General features: G+C 37.5%; 2 protein-coding genes and 1 long non-coding RNA gene across 7 annotated transcripts; 1 reads left to right on the top strand and 2 right to left on the bottom strand.

The window, feature by feature from the left end:
- Positions 3,233-5,117, top strand: LOC104766482. 2 transcript variants are annotated; one of them, XM_010490385.2, is made up of 6 exons: positions 3,233-3,594; positions 3,697-3,842; positions 4,062-4,221; positions 4,310-4,408; positions 4,499-4,581; positions 4,662-5,117. In XM_010490385.2, exons 1-6 carry the CDS (start codon positions 3,253-3,255, stop codon positions 4,795-4,797), a joined length of 966 nt encoding a protein of 321 aa, XP_010488687.1. In that variant the 5' UTR covers positions 3,233-3,252; the 3' UTR covers positions 4,798-5,117. The 2 variants fall into 2 exon arrangements, with proteins under 2 accessions (XP_010488687.1, XP_010488686.1); XM_010490384.2 differs by having other exon boundaries at positions 4,493-4,581.
- Positions 5,070-8,598, bottom strand: LOC104766484 (long chain acyl-CoA synthetase 8). Its single transcript, XM_010490387.2, has 12 exons — positions 8,467-8,598; positions 7,864-8,382; positions 7,697-7,777; positions 7,341-7,613; positions 7,065-7,196; positions 6,806-6,979; positions 6,498-6,727; positions 6,169-6,286; positions 5,954-6,085; positions 5,736-5,870; positions 5,430-5,636; positions 5,070-5,349 (listed from the first exon to the last, which is right to left on the bottom strand). The coding sequence occupies exons 2-12, from the start codon at positions 8,368-8,370 to the stop codon at positions 5,185-5,187; spliced, it is 2,154 nt and encodes a 717-aa protein (XP_010488689.1). The 5' UTR covers positions 8,371-8,382; positions 8,467-8,598; the 3' UTR covers positions 5,070-5,184.
- Positions 9,033-10,798, bottom strand: LOC104766481. Of its 4 annotated transcripts, none has more exons than XR_002036675.1 (4): positions 10,346-10,798; positions 10,161-10,250; positions 9,853-9,990; positions 9,033-9,310 (listed from the first exon to the last, which is right to left on the bottom strand). It is a non-coding gene; the product is annotated as an uncharacterized LOC104766481 (long non-coding RNA). The 4 variants fall into 4 exon arrangements; XR_764034.2 differs by having other exon boundaries at positions 10,376-10,797; XR_002036676.1 differs by having other exon boundaries at positions 10,161-10,215; positions 10,376-10,797.

Here is a 19,559-nt window from a genome sequence, read left to right as displayed (position 1 = left end):
CTACAATCTCATGGAGCTCACAGAAACAGACTTTGGTTGTCACTTCCTCAAATCATGCAGAAACAATTGATTTTCATGAAGCATCGAGGGAATGTGTATGGCTCAGATCAATGACTAACCACATACAAGAATCAAGTGGAATAGTCACCAGTAAAGAGCCAACAACATTATTCGAAGACAATACTGCTTGTGTCGCCCAAATCAAAGAAGGTTACATCAAGAGCGACATAATAAAGTATATACCTCCAAGATTTTTCTCATACACTCAAAAACTCGAAAAAAATAAGAAAGTTGATATCCAATATATCCGCTGAAGTGACAATGCAGCATATCTATTTACAAAGGCACTTCCTACTTCAACATTCAGAAAGCATAGTCAGAATATTGGAATGCGGCATCTACGAGATCTGTGAAGTTTTTTCGAGGGGATTTTATACTACTGTACACATTTTCCATTTATCATGGTTTTTATCCACTGGGTTTTTCTATGATGAGATTTTTAATGAGGCAGTGTGTAACTCATTAGTGGTGATGGATACTCAAGGGGAGGGGGGGGGGTTTATAAAATTAGTGTGAGTATCCATCAGAACAAGTGTCCCTCCTCATGCAATCCATCACAACAAATGTCTTCCCTCATGTATTGCATGTAACACTTGTTCACCAATTGTCACCAACCTCTCTATACTTATCTTTGTCTCCTCCCTCTATAAATAGGAGTTATGTACAAAAGAATAAGAGTAGTGATAAGTCTTATTATCTTTCTAAGTTTCTCTCTAAATCTCTTCTCCTTTGATTTTTCTCATAATAGACATTTTGTTATCTCCAAGCTTATAATATAGTTCACAACAGTATAGATTTTCTTACTTTTCAACAACTAATTTTTATACATAAAATTTTATGCACATTAAACAAAGAAAATAGTATGTATATCAATATATTATTCAGCAAAACAAAACAAATCTAAAAAAAATATATATATTATTGTAATTAAATTAAAACTTTAAATTAAATGTTATAAATTTTAAGTTTTAAGTATACAAAAATTAAGGCAAACGTATTTCCGCGGTACCGCGGATCTAATTGTAGGATTTCTATTAGTGTATTTGATGTCATTATGTCAAGACCTTGAGGCAAAATGAAGAATCGCTGGTTTGAGAACACATTGTATCAACATGACGTATGAATCATAGAACTCCTACTATTATTGCGAGCTTTTGTGCACTCAATTCTTTTTAGTGAGACTTTGGTTGTGCTTAAAGTGATGGAATATCATTTGTCAATTGGATTTTCAGAGATGAAGAATCTATTAGTTTCATATGTTATGGAAATTGGAATAACCTTTGTCTCTGTTGGGTTTAATCTTTGTAGTGCAACTTGTTCTCCAGATTTCATTGTTATAAATGCTTTATCATCCTTGTTCAATTCCTCTGTTGGTGGATGCTAGCTTTGTTTACAAGTTCTATAAAATATCGTTTGCCCAAATAAAAAGAACTCCTACAATTATTATTCCCCAAAGTTTGAATTCCAATTCAGTTTACCGTTAGCCAATCTAATCTATAAAAATATAATAATTTATCCTCATATTTTTTTTTTCTTTTTAATATAAAAAGTTTTACCACTCAATTATGATCTCTAAACTGACACTAATTATCGAATAGTACATTCACCGGATTTTATTTTATATTGGACCTAAAATATAGTACTATTTCGAAAAATGTTCATTTGAAATATGAGAAAATGTTGTAAAAAGCATCAACTTTATAAAAGTGGTGGAAAAAACATCAAGTTTGTATGTGTTGAAATAAAGTTTTAATTTTGATTGACTTTACAGTTTAATCGTAAACTTTGCCAAATACTAATTTTGATTGACTTTAGAGTTTAATCGTAAACTTTGCCAAATAAGGCACCTCGTATAGTTTTGTATTTTTTTTTAAATTTAAAAAGATGGAATTTGAACCCCTTACCTCTAAGGAGAAATAAACAAGAGATCACCACCTGAACTAAAGTGTTTTATCACCATTAACACACAAATAAGTATATTTATATCTATTGTGTGTTGCCTTGAGTCTTCTTTTCCTACACTAGGAAGCCATCATATTCCCCTTCAGAATTACCCCAGCCAAATCTAAAATTCAGTAATGATAACTCCGGATGTCGTGACAGTCCATGGTACTTGAGCTCTCTCTCTCCTCACCGCTGGTAATAACCACGGTGGTTTCGTATTGAAGCTCTTGTCTCACAGACATGTGAAGGAGATATTTAATCAACTCCCTTTGTCCTATAAAATTCTAATTTGCAAATTCTTTAGCAAGTGTGTTTTTAATCGTTATGGTTTCTTTAATTTGCTTAACTTTTATTGTCGAACTCTGGCAAAATTCTCAATGGAGAATACGTGGGAAAGTTGAAGAACAAACTCAGGGACACACAATAGGTATAAATATATGTGTTCGTGTATAAATGATAACAAAACACTTTAGCCTAACTGGTGATCTCATGTTGGAGACGTCGTTTTATGATGTAACAGAATCTCCTAACAGAAATTTAATCATGTTAACTTATTCCACTAGATGATTTAACGATGTGTCTCATTTGCGGTAGTCAATGAAAGTTTACTATTAAACTGGAAAATCAATCAAAATTAGAACTTTATTTCAACATATACAAAGTTATTGTTTTATCACCACTTTTGCAAGTTCACGATTTTTATGATATTTTTCCTTTGAAATATGAATCGTTCTCTTAAATTTGAACCACGACATACATACTTTACGACTATTAAACCTTATGCTCATAGTTAAAATATTGAAGTCAACCTTGTTAAATTTAAATGAATCTTTAAAGTAAATTTGAAGAATTGAATAAAATTGTAATTTACAACGAATTCTATCCAAATGTGAGCATAAAACATAGGAATTGGTTCTTCAGAATTTCTGTTTAGTTTTCTATTAAATTTCTTTCAAATGATATTATTATCAGTTAACACCATTCTACTATTGAATAAGATCAATATGTAACAAAAATAGAAAATCAATCAATTGAAATAACATCATAATTTGTTTTGTTTTTTTTTTTTGGACAAAACATCATAATTTTTTTTATAAAATACAAAATAATTTGGTTTTACTTACCTAAATTATTTTTCTCTTCTATGTATAAATTAGTGTTTTTTTTTAATATTTTTACACAAAAAAATATATAAAAACATACATGTTTAGAGAGAATGAGTGGGTAAGTCATCTTTTTGGTCTAAAAATGTTGGAAAGCATTAGCCTCATCTCCTGCAACTTCTCTCGTCTTCCTCCTCTTCTTAAACCCTCCACACGACCTCAAACTTTAACACAATCCCCAAACCTCCTTCTTCTGCATTCAAAAGCTTCTTCACCATTTCCAAAATCTTACAGAATTGCCCTTTTCTCAAAATACGAGAGGAAAGACACATTCTTCCATGTCTGCAAAAGCTCTTTAAACAACCCAGAACCAGAGAAAACTCAAATCCAAGATGAAGGAAGGGATTGGTCAAGCTCAATTTTGCTTTTTGCGCTTTGGGGTGCGCTTTTGTACTATTGCTTCAATCTCGCACCTGATCAGACACCGGTACGCATCTAAAGCCTAAGCCTTTTAGTGTGATAGATTGGTGGAAACCTTAAGATTGACCTCTTAGATTTGATCAATTGTGATTTTATTTTTTTTTTGCAGACGCAAGACTTGTACTTTTTGAAAAAGCTCTTGAATTTGAAGAGTGATGATGGTTTTAGAATGAATCAGATCCTTGTTGGGTTATGGTACATCATGGGTTTGTGGCCTTTGGTATATGGCATGCTTTTGCTTCCCACTGGTCGAAGGTATCATTACTTTTATGGCTTCTTCCTTTACCCTCTTTAGAGAGTTAAGTAAGTAGAACACTATAAGCTGAAATCAAAATAGAGAAAAACTGGTAGTGTTGAGTTCTCTGATACCATATTAGAGATTGTTCAGTGAAACGTTCTCATCAACTCTCATATTAGTGTTATATTCAATCTATTATACATGTATACTCGTTGATAGATGCCTTTGTTCGACAGTAAAACCCCGGCTTGGCCTTTTGTTGTGCTTTCGTTTTTCGGTGGTGTGTACGCTTTGTTACCTTATTTTGCCCTGTGGAATCCTCCTGCTCCTCCTGTTTCAGAGACTGAGCTGAGAAAATGGCCTTTGAATATTCTGGAATCAAAAATAACTGCTGGGGTAAAAAGATCTCCCTCTTTTTGTAATCTTGATTCATGTCTCCCGCCTTTGGTTTTCATTACTGAGAGTTGACACAGTTATGCATCAGGTAACTCTTGTTGCAGGACTAGGTATAATTCTTTATTCAGTAGTTGGTAATGCTGGTGACTGGACAGAGTTCTATCAGTACTTTCGAGAGAGCAAATTCGTAAGTTCGATATGCTCATTCTTTTCCGGAAATGCAAATCATCTCTTTGCTCATATTTGACATAACAGGACTTAACCTTTTAAGATGCAGATTCATGTTACCAGTCTTGATTTCTGTTTACTGTCTGCATTTGCTCCGTTTTGGGTTTACAATGACATGACCAGCAGAAAATGGTGAGTTCTATATAAAGCTGTTTACCGTGTTTACTCAAGACCCTTGTCTTTTTTATGAACATACACTGCTTCTTTTTCAGGTTTGATAAAGGCAGCTGGCTTTTACCGGTATCAGTGGTGCCATTCTTGGGACCCTCTTTGTATCTTCTCCTACGACCACCAGTATCAGAGACGACAGCTCCTAAAGAATCTCCATCATCTGACCCAAATCAATAGCAACATCAACGCTCTGCTTTCACTCGATGACAAGAAAATTGTCACGGAGTTTCCAAAAGCCGAGGAAGGTTTCTCAGAGACAATCAAAAATCTGATTCATGAAGGCCGATGATAACAAGATTGATGAAGATGGAAATCACCAGTGCTACAAATGTATTCTAGAAGAGGGAAATGTAATTCTGGATCATCAGAACAAACTACTTCAGCTCCTTAAGAATAGATTCAGTACTAGAGTGATTTACTTTCTTCTAGTGCTTCATTACCGATGCAAATGTAATCAGATCAACATTTGATTAAAAAGAGAAAACATGTTTATTGTAGATATAACGAGATGTGGAAATTCAAACTGAAATATATGGAGTTTGTCACAAAGTCAAAGAAAATTGTTTAGGCATACAACTTGCTGAGTTCATCTTTGAATTTGGCCTTAATTTGCTCCCTCTTTATCTTGAGAGCAGCTGTGACTAATCCTGACTCGGGTGTCCACGGCTCCGACAGCAACTTGATCTTTGCTGGAAGTTCAAACTTTTCGAGTTTTGCCGCTTTTCCTGCCTGGAATTGTAACAGTTTGGAATACATATATTACCAGATGTAAGTATGTAAAACCTGAGACGGCTATTGGAAATACAAACCTTGGTAAGAGACTGTTGAACCTCCTTGACTGCATCACCGTTCTCGCATAGCTCAGCGAAGTCACTGTGTTTAACTCCGGCTTCCTCTGCCCATTTCTCTAATGCTCCGTGTGATACAACGACAAGAGCTACACAGTAGCTGTTCATTGGGTCAGCATGTACCATGATGTTATCGACGTAATTGCTTGAACCCAAAGCTGCCTCCACCTGTGAATCACACAATTTAGACAATGAAAAGGCATGAGGGGATAATAGTATCATACCATCCTCATTTCTCCATGTAGAACTAAAGTTTTATGGACATACCTTTCCGAGAGATACATATTCCCCGTGTTGAAGTTTAACAATATCTTTCTTTCTGTCAATAACTTCAAGACATCCATCAGGGTGGAATCTCCCAATATCTCCAGTGTAAAACCACCTCGTGCCCTTCTCGTCAACCTGAATTTGTCATGTTGACCCTCAGAAATCTATTTAGCAAGTGGGTAAACTAAGCTCCCAGGATATGCAACACAGTGCTTTACCTTGTAAACCTCATCGGTTTTTCCTTGATTGTTGAAGTAACCTGCTGTTACACTGTTACCACCTACCACAATCTCCCCTCGAGGCATTGGTTTGTCTGAAATTCTGTAGCCACCTTCTTCCCAAGAAACAAGCTGCAAGATGAAATCTCCCCTCGTGATTACAAAAATTTACAAATTGTCAACATGTTGTGTTTGATTAAAGATTGTCTGCAAACCTTAATATAGCCGCATGGAAGTGGAGGTCCTACACGGCCAACAGAAGGGTCGTCCCACTCAGAAAACGTAGCTCCAGCACACGTTTCAGTCAATCCATATCCTTGACCGATGGGAGCCCTAACAGAAAACAATGCGCAGTCACAATCAGAAAAAATCTAAGCCCAAGCATTATGAAGTTGCTATGAAGAATACAGACAAGTACAACCATACCAACGTCACCAATGATGTGAACACAAATCCAAACGATTTCAATGGCATTTTCCTAAGTTAACATGGGACAAGACTCGTATGCAAATGTCAAAAGTGAGACTACAGAGGATTCTCTTACCCCATACAGATATTGATGAAGCGTTGCGAATCAGGAGATAGAGGAGCCCCTCCACAGAGCATAAACCGGATGTGTCCTCCAAGCACAGCACGTACTTTCTTAAAGATTAGAGTATCCCACAACATTTTCTCCAGACCCCAGGCACCAAACCAGCTTCCATCCACAGCTGCTAACCGGCGCTTGTATGCAAAGTCAAAAAGGGTCTTCGCCATCCCTCCCTTTTCCTCAACCTAGATTATTACGTACAGAAATAAACTGATATAGTAACTCCAAAAATACACACAACATTATTGTCGCTAAGATGGTACCTTTTTCAGAACTCCATCACGGACACGATCAAGAATAGCAGGAACTGCAGTCATGATAGTTGGATTTAGAGCTGAAACATCTCCTTTAGTTCCTTTCTTAATTTTATTAGAAGTGTCAGTTAAAGTCATTGCTGAGCCATAACCGATGGCACAACCTGAGGTAAAGACCACAATCTGAAGAAAAAAAAAACCATGATTTGGTAGGAAAGAGCAAGACAATAAGGTAGTACTTAAAAAGAGAGAGAGCACAGTAACAGACCTCAGCTTCCAGCTCAAACACATGAGCCAGAGGTAAGTAAGCAATATATGTGTCATTCCTATCCAGTTTTGGAATAACCTTCATAACTCCTGCAGCAGTTGCGACAAGATTCCCGTGGGTAATCATAACTCCCTGAGTGAATACGCACAATGGAAGGTTAGGATAAACTGCAGTGATAGATTTGCTAAACGAAAATATAATATGGTTTCCCGTATCAAGAATTCAGGCAAACAAAAACACATAACAAAGAGAAAGGAAACAGTCCAACACACACACCTTTGGTAGGCCGGTACTACCACTGGTAAACATTATAACAGCAACTCCATTCTTCGAAGGTAAGATCGGTTGAACAGGAGTCTTCTGCCCCAGTTTCTCAACTTCAGAGATCGACGAAACAGTTATGTCATCCATATTATTGAATTCACTAGGATCAACATCTACTCCATCTTCTTCAATGTAAATAATGTTCTTTACAGTCTTCAAGCTTGATTGTATCCCACACAACTTTTTAAGTTGTTTTGAGTCGCATATTAGAGTCGACACTCGTGTCTGTCAACAATACAAAACTCTATATTCAGAGATCCAGCAACAGTAATCAAAAAACATAAGACATCAAAAACTTCTCTACCAACCTCATTAAGTGAGTAAATCAAAGCCTCTTCTCCTAAAGAAGCATAGATTGTAACAACGGTTATGCTCTGCCTGAAACATCCCTGAAATTTATAACCAACCTTATCAAACAAATTCAAGCAAAAAACCAACAAAACAAACTGCAAACCATTAGCTAAAATGAACGAACCTGAAACGCGATAAACCACTCTGCACGAGTATCCGAAAAGATAGCAACACGAGTATCAACATTATGTCCAACATTAACCAACCCGGCCGCAAAGTTACAAACACGATCAAAGACCTCTGCATAAGTTTGCCACTTGTACTCTCCCAAATGAAGCTTCTCAAACTTCCTGCCGTCACTAGCCGTAACAAACTCTTTACCAATAAACTCTCTAGTCCCAAGCAACCGATCTCTCGAATACTTTTTACAAGACTGCTCAAACAAAGCAGAGATAGTTGTAGCTCCTTCCCAAGGAACGGTAACCAAATCAGGAGCACTAGCATGACGCATCGTGTAACCTTCCTCGCCACCTAATTTGATCGGAACACCTCTCTTTTTCCCCTTTTTGCTTCCGTTCAACACAACGGAGAGTAACACAGGTACAAGTAAAGCAACGACTCCACCTCCTATGATCCCATAGACTCCAAATCCACTCAGTGAACCCATTGGATTCACCCCAGAATCTTCCATAAGAGAGGAAAGCTACAACAACGGATCCGATGATCGATCCGAGCAAAACAGAATCCAAAGCTAAGGAATCGAAAAGGTGTGGGAATTGTGGGTTACCTACGAATGGGATCGAGGGATCAGTGAAAGGAAGTTTCTTGATGAGTTCTTCGAATCGTATTCCAAAAAAAGAAAGTGAAAGTTAAAACCTTTTTCGCTGTTTGAAAACTTCTGAACAATCCGAAGCTTGTGGACTCTGTCTTTTATTCGAGCAGCCGTGGTTTAGAGAGGAATGATTCGTCGGTACGGTGATGGACACGTGGCAGTTGGGTAATGGAGGGACACGTGGATATTTTTCTGTTTGGTTTTTTGTTGCCACGTTTACCTAAAATGCCGGGGAAGCTGCTTAAAAATTAATTAATTATATAATTAATATTAAACTAATTAAAGCAATTTATTCAGAATTTTAACAAAATTATTTATCTTCACTAGAAAACCCCAAAAAATATTGCTCAATTATTTAAATAATAATTTTTTAAATTTTGTTTATTAATTAACAAATTTTAATTATCTGAAATGTTAAAAAAATTATTTAAATCTTTATATTAATAGAAAACAAAAAATTTTTACAAACTTGAACCATCTGTTACACAAAGTGATTCTGAAATTCTGTATTCCCATAAAAGAAGATAAAATGATTGCAAGGTTTATCATTCACCATTATTAACCAGGTACAAACAGACTCAGATTGTGAAAACACAAATCTTTAGGTTCATAATCAAAAACATTGAATGAAAAAGCACTCCAGTGCCGAAGCAAAAGAGATCTCAACTCTAAAGACAAGGAGATGAGAAGCTTTAACAGGGAAGAACAAACAGAACAAGCACTTAAGATGACTTCAGAGAAAGATATTTTGATTTCTGAAGACTTCAAAGGTCACCCAATAACTAATCCCGATCTTCATCTGCATTACAAACACAAATGAAAAGTTTGAATTCTCCAAGTTATATAAGTGTGCAAACTCATTCAATCGACCAAAACAAGAAATGTAACACACCAAATTATGCCGCAAATAGGCATTTGAAAATGGTGATCAACGAATAGAGATTAACTTGAAACTAAAGAAGAAAGTCCTTCAACTTAAACATTTTTCAAAATCTTGGTAATATACCCACTAACTAAAGCTACACAATTCAACATTTTTGGTTCCTTTCAAAATCACATCTACTCTCTGTTTATCACATAATGTAATACTCTTACTTGCTAGTTGCAACCTATCTCCCTCTAGAACCAAAGAAACAATCAAAAGTATCTATCTTTCCATTTTCATTAAGGTCTTTATAACATTATGTTGTACACATTGTAAAGTTCACAACAATAGCCTAACAAAATGGATATGCCACGAGCTAGGCTGCACAAAGATAACGAAATGATATAGCCTAAAGTTTCTATTGCCAAAGATTTTCACAAAATCAACACAAAATTAAGCTGATAGCGCGAATATACCAAAGTAACGGCGCTCATTGGCAGCTCTAGCCTTAGCGAGCATCACATCGAGATCTTCCTTAAGCTTCACATCCCATTTGACGAGCTGGTTGGCGAACACAGCACCAAGTCCCATACCCACCACATGTTCCCACGGATCTAACAACATATATTTCAACATCCAATTCCACAGTTCATAAAAAAGGTTTGGAGTTAATCACATAAACCATTTCTTCAAAACAAACATATGCAAATCCTTCGACCATTCTGCAAAGTTTTTATATTTCTGTAATAATATAATTTTGTGAGCCAACAAATTGAGAATTTACCTTTGGGTGATTCTACTACATCCCTCTAAACATTCCCTGCAATTTTAACCTGCAACTGCAAGTTCCAAACCAATAATCGATTCCAATCATCTACATACAAAAAAAAAATCAAAGCTGATTGTAACAGGTAAACGTTCAACCTTTCTATCATTTAAAGTTAGGAGGATATGGTCCCAAAAGCTTACCAAAGGACAAACGAAGAAGAAGAAACATACCAAAGGAGGAAGTAAGAAGGGAGGTCCGGTGATTTCTCCAGGCCAGTGAGGCAGTGACCATCTCTCCAGCCCAAAACCTAAAAAAGAGCCAATCGATTTCAGCTCTCCAGAAAGACCACGAAGCTAGCTCGCCTGGCTTGAACAAGGGCGCAGGTGGTGGCTCCTTGTAGTCCTTGTCATTCTGAGCTGATGTTCCGATCGGTTGCCTCTCCGGAAACTTGTTTGCTCCGACTCTAACATCTTCTTCTTTGCCTTCCATCTCTCTCTTTAGAGCTATTTTTTAGGTTTTGGGGTTCCTCTGTGACTATCCAGATGACGATAACAAAGAATCAATTCATTTTCCAGTTTTCAGATGAATCGACTTTGATTCGCCTTTTAGATCAAGAGAGAGAAGATCAGGAAAGAAAGAAAGAAGAAAATAGAAAAGAAAAAATAATTCTTTTATATTTACGGATCAATGTACCAAAACGCGCCACGTAGCGTTGCTTAATGCGTTGCTCAATTCCTTCCAACATAATCGATTCTCTTCTTAATGGACCGAGAAATAATTTTTTTTATTATGTTTTTGGGCCCCAAATACAAGAGAAACAATGAGAGAATTTCTCAGTGGAGATGGTCTAAGAGAATATCACTTTGTCAGATTTTATGGGTAAATATCATTTTATGGAGTAGGATTAATACCAAAATATCTCTTCTCTTTAATGTTGTTACAAGATGAACCATTTTTGAAAATAGTTAAGGTTTCATATGATATGATTGGTGAGATTATTCCAACTAAAATTCTGGCGGAAAATCCTATGAAAAGAAATCAGTGTTTGGCAATAGAGAGAGAGAAGCCATTTGGAGATAAGGAGAGAGAGTGAAAAAGAGAAGAGGTTTGGCGAGAGTGGAAGAAATAGATGTGTTGATTGTGAATACAAATATGGTGTTCGTCGGATGCAAAACACATAATGGAGATGGTGGTTGTCGGAACATATGGGTACAACGGCGGTGACTGTAGATACAGAAATGGAGAAAGCAAATATCTGAAAATAATGAGAGAGAAAGTTTATGCGATTTTGGAAAAAACATGAATTATGTTTAAAAACACATCATTTTAAAAAATATACAATGTTATTTTAAAAAATACAATATTTTATAAGAAAATACATGTTAACCATAACAACAACATATAGTATATGTAACGAAAACATATATCAAGAGATAATGAGAGAGATTAGAACAAAACTCATGAAAGTTTTTAAAAAAACATGTCCAACCACCGCCGTGAATAAGGTTCTGTTCGGTGGTAGTGATTGTGGATACGTAACTAGTAGTGGTGAATTATGAAAAGCACAATATAGATTACATATCTGGTGCTAATGGTGGTCATCGTTAGGTAAATGGTTATAGTGGTGGTGATTGTAGATACGGAGATGACGGTGGTGGGAATCATGGCATACGAAAGACATAGCAATAAAAAAATAAGAATCGCAATTTTGGAGGTTGGGGTGGTTGTGAAGGAGAGGAAGCCATCAATACTCCCGGAAGTCGAATGAGAGATACTGTTTTTGGATAAAAGATAATTAAATGGTAGAAAAAGATAACATAAGGGATACTCTAGTAATTTCATTTGTCCTCCTGTTCTCCAGTGCTATTTACTTAATTATTTTTGGTTTCTGTGGTATTTACTGCATATTCTATTGAATAATATGGAAACGCTGATTTTTCAAATCCAGTGGCAACTAAAATAGTTATCCCTGAAAAAAACGTTATAACGATCAATATTCAAACGTTTCATTCTTTACCAATTGGGAAGATTCTGAATTACCAATAAACTCTTTGTAATGTTTTGAGAATGTGAAATAAATTTAATTAGAATTTATACTCGTGCATTCACGGGATTTTAATTTAATATTTTTCTGTTAAAAGGTATTCAATTTAAATTAGAAGAAAGAAAAGAGTTTACAGGGCGGGCCTCTATAATCTAGTTAGTAAGGAATGCTATAATACAGCTCATAGTTAAGAAAGAACCAGAAGTTGAACCAATAGTTGAAATCAAACCAGAAATACGGTTGGAATATTAAACCCAATTCAAACCACCTTCACTTATTGCCTTTGATTTCTCAGATTCCAAAAGTGAAACTGTTCACATTTCGCATCATGGATTAGGGTTTCTTGCTCTTACTACGCTTGATCTAGAGAACCAAAAATGAAGCAGGGATAAGAATAACACTTGATTCGTATCCTGGAAGCTTAACATTCTGTTCCATAGTAGAGTATCAATCTGTTGGAGGATCAGATCAGAGGTCTTGTAGTTGTTGCAGTGTAAACGGTGATTCCTCTCAGTCCACAGAGTATAGATCGTGGCCTGCCAAGCTAAGAGAAGGAGTTTCTTTGATGTATGAGACCCCCTGTAAGTTGATAAGCTTTGTAAAGTTGATGACCAGGATCAGATAGGGGTGATGGAGCATTGGCGGGCTATAGTGCTCCATAGTGTCCAGCTGAAATCACACTAAAAAAAGAGATGGTCACAGCTCTCTAGTTCAGATCCACATAGTAAGCACATCGGATCCACCTCTAAGCCCTAATTTGTCATTTTATCCCGAGTCGGACACCTATTCAAGATAAATAGCCAAGTAAGAAATTTGTGTTTCAGGATCCCTCCTACAAACCATACAATACTATGCCAAGGTACAATCGGTAGTTTCTCACACAGAGCAGCGTAAATGCTTCCGGTGGTGTGGCTATCTTTCAGCTGATCATCAATTCACCACAGGTACGAATCAGGCTCCTCAGTTAGGGTTATTGTGGAAAGATCAATGTGGTATCTGACTTGCCCATCTGATCTTGCAGGTGGAAGCCTCCAATTCCCTCTCTGCCGTAGGTCTGCTATCGTTGCATCCTGCGGGATTCCTATCAGATAGAGTGCCTCTTTGTGAAGGTAGGTTGACATCCGACCCATACTACTCCAGTGATTGGTCCAGAACCGACATGATCTTCCATTTCCTAGCTTGAGCTTTATCCATGGGTAAACAGCCTCTCTGATTTTCAAGAGCTTGTTTGTTAACCACGAGTATTTGGTTTTAAGATCCAGAATTTGCTAGGATCATCCACCAAGATGACTCTCCTGAACCAAGCTACCGAAACTGATCCGAATCTGAAGAATAGCAACCAGATAAGTTTAACCATACACGCTCTATTCCAAATTTCCAGGTCCCAGATTTCCAGTCGTCCTTCTATCTTCTCCGATATAACAGATGTCAAAGCTACCCTTGCCGAGTGGTGTCCTTCTGTTGTTCCTTTCCAGAGGAAGGCACTACAAAGGGAATTCAAAATTCTGATACACTTTTTTGGCAGGACAAAAGCCAAGCACCAAAAGTTTGAAGTTGCAGCAATAACTAAATTTAGCAATTGGAGTCTGCCAGCAAAGGAGAGAGTTTTTGGGGACCAAGCCGCTAACCTGCTTTTCACCTTCTGGATTAGGGGGGCACAGTCTAGCAAGATGAGCTTTTTAGTGCATAATGGTAGCCCTAAGTAACGACTTGGTAGCTGACCGTGATTAATTCCCGTTATTTGAATGATGTGATCAATTTCAGCTTGGGAGAGACCCGAAGTGAAGAAACTTGTTTTAGGGAGACTGATGGCTAGACCCGAGACGACTTCGAACTCTTTCATTACATGGAGGATGTTCTGCACTGTAACACCCCGGTTTCAGGGACATGTGGAGAGGTTTAAAAGAATTGATTTGGCAACCTATGTCACCAAATTGCACTTATCTTTTCGGTCAAGGGTCCTGAGAGAACCTCATAGTTAAGCGTGCTTATGCTGGAGTAGTCTCAGGATGGGTGACCTTCCGAGAAGTGACTATTGGAACTGTCCGAGTGAGGACAAAACATAAGGAAAAATCATGTGGTGATTTGTAGGGACAGTAACAAGTCTTTAAAACCTCCCGGACGTAGCAAACCGGCCGTCGGATATTAATGGGCTCACGGGCCTAGTGAGAGGACATGAGGCCCATTAAGGAAAGTGGGCCCATGGACTAGGATTGGACATGGAGCCCACTGAGAGGTGGCGGTCGGGGCGTTACAAGTGGTATCAGAGCCGAACCTAGACGAGTGTGGAGTCGAGTGGGCTCACACCATCGGGGGTGACGGTTTTAGTGTGCAATGAGGACGTTGCAATATGTTAGTGGGGGTGAATTGTAACACGCCGGTTTCAGAGACTTGCAGAGAGGTTTAAAGAATTGATTTGGCCACCTATATTACCAAAGTGTAATTATATTTTCGGTCAAGGGTCCTGAGAGAACTCCAGAGTTAAGCGTGCTTGAGCTGGAGTAGTCTCAGGATGGGTAACCTTCCGGGAAGTGACTGTCGGAACTGTGCGAGTGAGGAGAAAACACAGGGAAAGATCATGTGGTGATTTGTAGGGACGGGTAACAAGTTTTTAAAGCCTCTCGGACGTAGCAAACCGACCGTCAGATATGGAAGAGCTCACGGGCCTAGTGAGAGGACGTGAGGCCCATTAAGGAAGGTGGGCCCATGGACTGGGATTGGACATGAGTCCAACTGAGAGGTGGCGCTCGAGGCGTTACAAGTGGTATCAGAGTCGAACCCAGATGAGTGTGGAGTCGAGTGGGCTCACACCTTAGGGGGTGACAAGAATTGATTTGGCCACCTATATCACCAAAGTGCAATTATCTTTTCGGTCAAGGGTCTTGAGAGAACTCCAGAGTTTAGTGTGCTTAAGCTGGAGTAGTCTCAGGATGGGTAACCTTCCGGGAAGTGACTGTCAGAACTGTGCGAGTGAGGAAAAAACACAGGGAAAGATCATGTGGTGATTTGTAGGGACGGGAACAAGTCTTTAAAGCCTCTCGGACATAGAAAACCGATCGTCGGATATGGGTGGGCTCGAAGGCCTTGTGAGAGGACGTGAGGCCCATTAAGGAAGGTGTGCCCATGGACTGGGATTGGACATGAGGCCCACTGAGAGGTGGCGATCGAGGTGTTACAAGTGGTATCAGAGCCGAACCCAGATGAAAGTGGAGTCGAGTGGGCTCACACCATAGGGGTGACGGTCTTGGTGCGCAATGAGGAGGTTGCGATCTGTTAGTGGGGGTGAATTGTGACACCCCGGTTTTAGAGACCTGCGGAGAGGTTCAAAAGAATTGATTTGGCCACCTATGTCACCAAAGTGCATTTATCTTTTCGGTCAAGGGTCCTGAGATAACTCTAGAGTTAAGCGTGCTTGAGCTGGAGTAGTCTTAGGATGAGTGACTTTCCGGGAAGTGACTATCGGAACTGTGCGAGTGAGGACAAAACACAAGGAAAGATCATGTGGTGATTTGTGGGGACGGTAACAAGTCATTAAATCCTTCCGGACGTAGCAAACCGGCCGTCGGATATTGATGGGCTCACAGGCCTAGTGAGAGGACGTGAGGCCCATCAAGGAAGGTGGGCCCATGGACTAGGATTAGACATAGGAACCACTAAGAGGTGGCGGTCGGGGTGTTAAATGTGGTATCAGAGCAGAACCCAAACGAGTGTGGAGTCGACACCCCGGTTTCAGAGACTTGCAGAGAGGTTTGAAAGAATTGATTTGGCCACCTATGTCACCAATGTGCACTTATCTTTTTGGTCAAGGGTCCTGAGAGAACTCCAGAGTTAAGCGTGTTTGAGCTTGAGTAGTCTTAGGATGGATGACCTTCCGGGAAGTGATTGTCGGAATTGTGCGACTGAGGACAAAACATTCGGAAAGATTATGTTGTCATTTGTAGGGAAGCTAACAAGTCTTTAAAGCCTCTCGGACGCAGCAAACCGGTCGTCGAATATGGATGGGCTCACGGGCCTAATGAGAGGACGTGAGGCCCATTAAGGAAGGTGGGCCCATGGACTGGGATTGGACATGGGACACACTAAAAAGGTGCCGGTCGGGACGTTACATGCACTAAGGTGACAAAGCCATCAATGAAAATCAACAGGTCATCTTCGAAACACAAAAGTGTTAATTTTATATCTTCGCATTTATGATGGTATTGAAACTTTCCTTCTTATGCAGCTTTGTGCAAACAGACGGATAAACAATTCATGACAAGGACAAAAAGGTATAGTGAGAGTGGATCGCCTTGCCTAAGGCTACGACGACCATTGAAATAGCCATGCACATTGCCGTTAAATCCTATAGAGAAGGAGGGAGTACAAATACATGCTTTAAGCCAACATAGGTATAGTTCTGGAACTTCAATTCCTCTAAGAATACTAAAGAGAAATTCCCACCTAACTGTGTCAAAAGCCTTAGCAATATCAACCTTAATAGTTATCCTCTTTGGTCCATTTGTTTTTTGATAGCCATTGACTAACTCAGCAGCAAATAGGGTGTTTTCCACTAACAATCTTCATTTAATGAATGCAGTTTGGTTAAGTTGAACTAGTCCAGGAAGAGCCGGCTTCAATCTTGAGACAAGCAGTTTAGATACCACCTTGTAGAGTGTGTTTAGACAGGAGATATGCCTAAACTCATATATCAATGAGGCCTCGGAGACTTAAAATATTTTTTATCGATATAATTTTTTAATGTCAATTATAATCATTCAAACTTTTGTTTTGAGTATAAATCTATATTAACACTAAACTTACTTTACTAAGTGATATTAACATATATATTGTTGAAGATAATATTTTTTTATTATATCTATTTACTTAAGATTGTAGTTTAATTTTCTTATCAATAAAAATCGTTAAATATAAATATAATCATTTAAAATTTAAAATATAAATTTATATAAAAACCATATTTATTTTACTAATCTAAAAATTATAAAATAGCAAAAACTAGGAAAGATAGATTTCATCGGCCATATTCATATGTAAGTTTCCTTCATGCATTAGCCTTCGTCCTCGTCCTTCATATGGTTTCCAGTGATATGCAAAATGCAGGAACCCACAATCATCACGAGGATCGCTAAACTAAAAAATGTAGCGAATGCCACTATCATCCATTCCATTGTCAAATAACCCAAAGAGATTAGAAATGGAGTTTAACGTTGCTAATATACAAGGATTTTAAAGGGCTTTTGGTATGGTTGAATGAATCCCAATTTATTAATAATTTTGATATTGTGTCTAACAGTTACCGGATATGCATGATGTTTATCCATAAAACACAAATCATATGCATTAAATTAATTTTAAGATACTTTATTATTAAACTTTTAGTAAAAGAAATTATACATTTATCAAAACATAACTACATTTAATAGCTAATTTTTTTTGGTAGCAATTTAATTGCTAAATTAATAAAATTATAACCAAATTAAAAACGAATTAGGTAAAATAAATAAAATATTGAAATATTAAAAACAATAGTAATTGGATATGCATGATGTTTATCCATAAAACACAAATTATATGCATTAAGCTAATTTTAAGATAATTTCTTATTAAACTTTTAGTAGAAGAAATGATACATTTATCAAAACATAACTAAATTTAATAGCTAAATTTCATTTTTTGGTAGGAATTTAATTGCTATATTAATAAAATAATAACTAAATAAAAAACGAATTAAGTAATATAAATGAAATATTGAAATATTAAAAACAATAGTAATTGGATATGCATGATGTTTATCCATAAAATACAAATTATATGCATTAAGCTAATTTTCAGATAATTTCTTATTAAACTTTTAGTAGAAGAAATGATACATTTATCAAAACATAACTAAATTTAATAGCTAAATTTTTTTTTGTCAAAAAACACTCCATTAAATTAAGTTACAAGGTTTTTGGTACTCCCTTCTAAAGGGAGTCTGATACAACCAACTAACTTACATAGGAGGAAAGAAAGCCACGATATGTTGCTTAAACAAGTGAAGAAGATCCGAGTCAAACTCCAAAATCAGAGATAACAAGCTTGAAAGCTTAAGTACAAACATCTAGAGCAAAAATAAGAAAGGTATTGAAACAATAAAGATAGTGAAATCCACCAAGGAGATAAGCCACATAATGTGACGGGAGGCTGACCAAAACCGAATCACTGGCCCCAAAACGACAAATTGCCACACTGGAATACAAAGATTCCGACAGGTTTTGAAAAACCTATCTCGCACTAAAAATGATGAATCTTCAGCTCCCCGAAAAGGGAGGCAGCATGTAGGTTGGGAACGAGTTCCCTAGAATCGAGTGCCGGAAAAAGAGTACAAGATAAAACCACCTTGCCACACCACGTTACAAGATCTGAACCAAGTGGATAAGGAACAACAAAGATTATGACGAAACTATGTAGTCAAAAAATATTGAAATGAGGAAGATGCTTTTGCCTTATTTATCTCAATACATGAGGAATGTCTCTCATTGAATGAAGTAAAGATAACAAACCCTTAAGTTTTGTTCCCAATTATCCAATTTTTTAAGTAAAATATGAGATAAAGTAATGAATATGAGAATGGTGATACTAATTATCTCTCCAAAAGGAGGAAACAATGGAGTAAATGACTAAATGTTGGACACTTGATGTTTTGATAGCCAAGTTTTTAAAGAATTTCTCCATGTAAATGGGACTTGATGATACAAGTCTCTCCAAAATAAAGTCACCCATCTTCGTAGAAGAGTGATGGAAATTGGACTAGGGCCTATGATCATGAACCACAAATCACTCTTAATCCAGGCCCAAGCCCATCGGTAATAGAATCTAAATTTAATAATCAAATGTTGGCCCACTTGTAAATGCGGATGAGGTGCAAATAATAAAGTGCAGAAAGTAAATAACACAAGAGCTTTGTTAACGAGGTTCGGTTTTTCCTACTCCCGGGGACCACGTCCAGATTTTGATTCCACTAGAACAAGAAAGCAAATACAACCTATTCGCAAACGCGTAAATCAAGCACAACCCTCTTAATTCACCGCTCTGTTCTATAACATGAAATCTTAAGGATAAGTCTCTACCCTTAACTAAACTCACACCGAGCTAGATTCAAAACCAAGATAACCTAACCTTGGACTAAACTCTCCTTAAGCCTAGACTTCAGACCTTCAACTCTCTTGAGCAACCTTCACACACACGTCACACCGACGAACAAAGAAGCTTGAACAACCCAAGCACCAAACCGCGAAACTAAGCCACACACAATGAGAAAACTCTCTAGGATTTTATTCTTTATGTCTCAGCTCTCTTGCTTCTCTAGAACGTGCCCAACTCCTCCTTAT

Source organism: Camelina sativa, chromosome 19 (genome assembly GCF_000633955.1).
Source record: "Camelina sativa cultivar DH55 chromosome 19, Cs, whole genome shotgun sequence".
Taxonomy (NCBI): domain Eukaryota; kingdom Viridiplantae; phylum Streptophyta; class Magnoliopsida; order Brassicales; family Brassicaceae; genus Camelina; species Camelina sativa.
The sequence above is the reverse complement of the archived record's forward strand: the minus strand, read 5'-3'. Positions and strand labels throughout refer to the sequence as shown.

Bases quoted from the DNA above. Each gene is read 5' to 3' on its own strand.
- LOC104766482 (XM_010490384.2), top strand. From the start codon at position 3,253: ATGTTGGAAAGCATTAGCCTCATCTCCTGCAACTTCTCTCGTCTTCCT. The intron at 3,843-4,061 runs GTATCATTACTT...TTTGTTCGACAG, and splicing joins TTGCTTCCCACTGGTCGAAG to TAAAACCCCGGCTTGGCCTT. The intron at 4,409-4,492 runs GTAAGTTCGATA...TAACCTTTTAAG, and splicing joins ACTTTCGAGAGAGCAAATTC to ATGCAGATTCATGTTACCAG.
- LOC104766484 (XM_010490387.2), bottom strand. From the start codon at position 8,370: ATGGAAGATTCTGGGGTGAATCCAATGGGTTCACTGAGTGGATTTGGA. The intron at 6,980-7,064 runs GTCTGTTACTGT...TTTTTTCTTCAG, and splicing joins TGTTTGAGCTGGAAGCTGAG to ATTGTGGTCTTTACCTCAGG. The intron at 6,086-6,168 runs GTTTGCAGACAA...TTCATCTTGCAG, and splicing joins TTCCATGCGGCTATATTAAG to CTTGTTTCTTGGGAAGAAGG.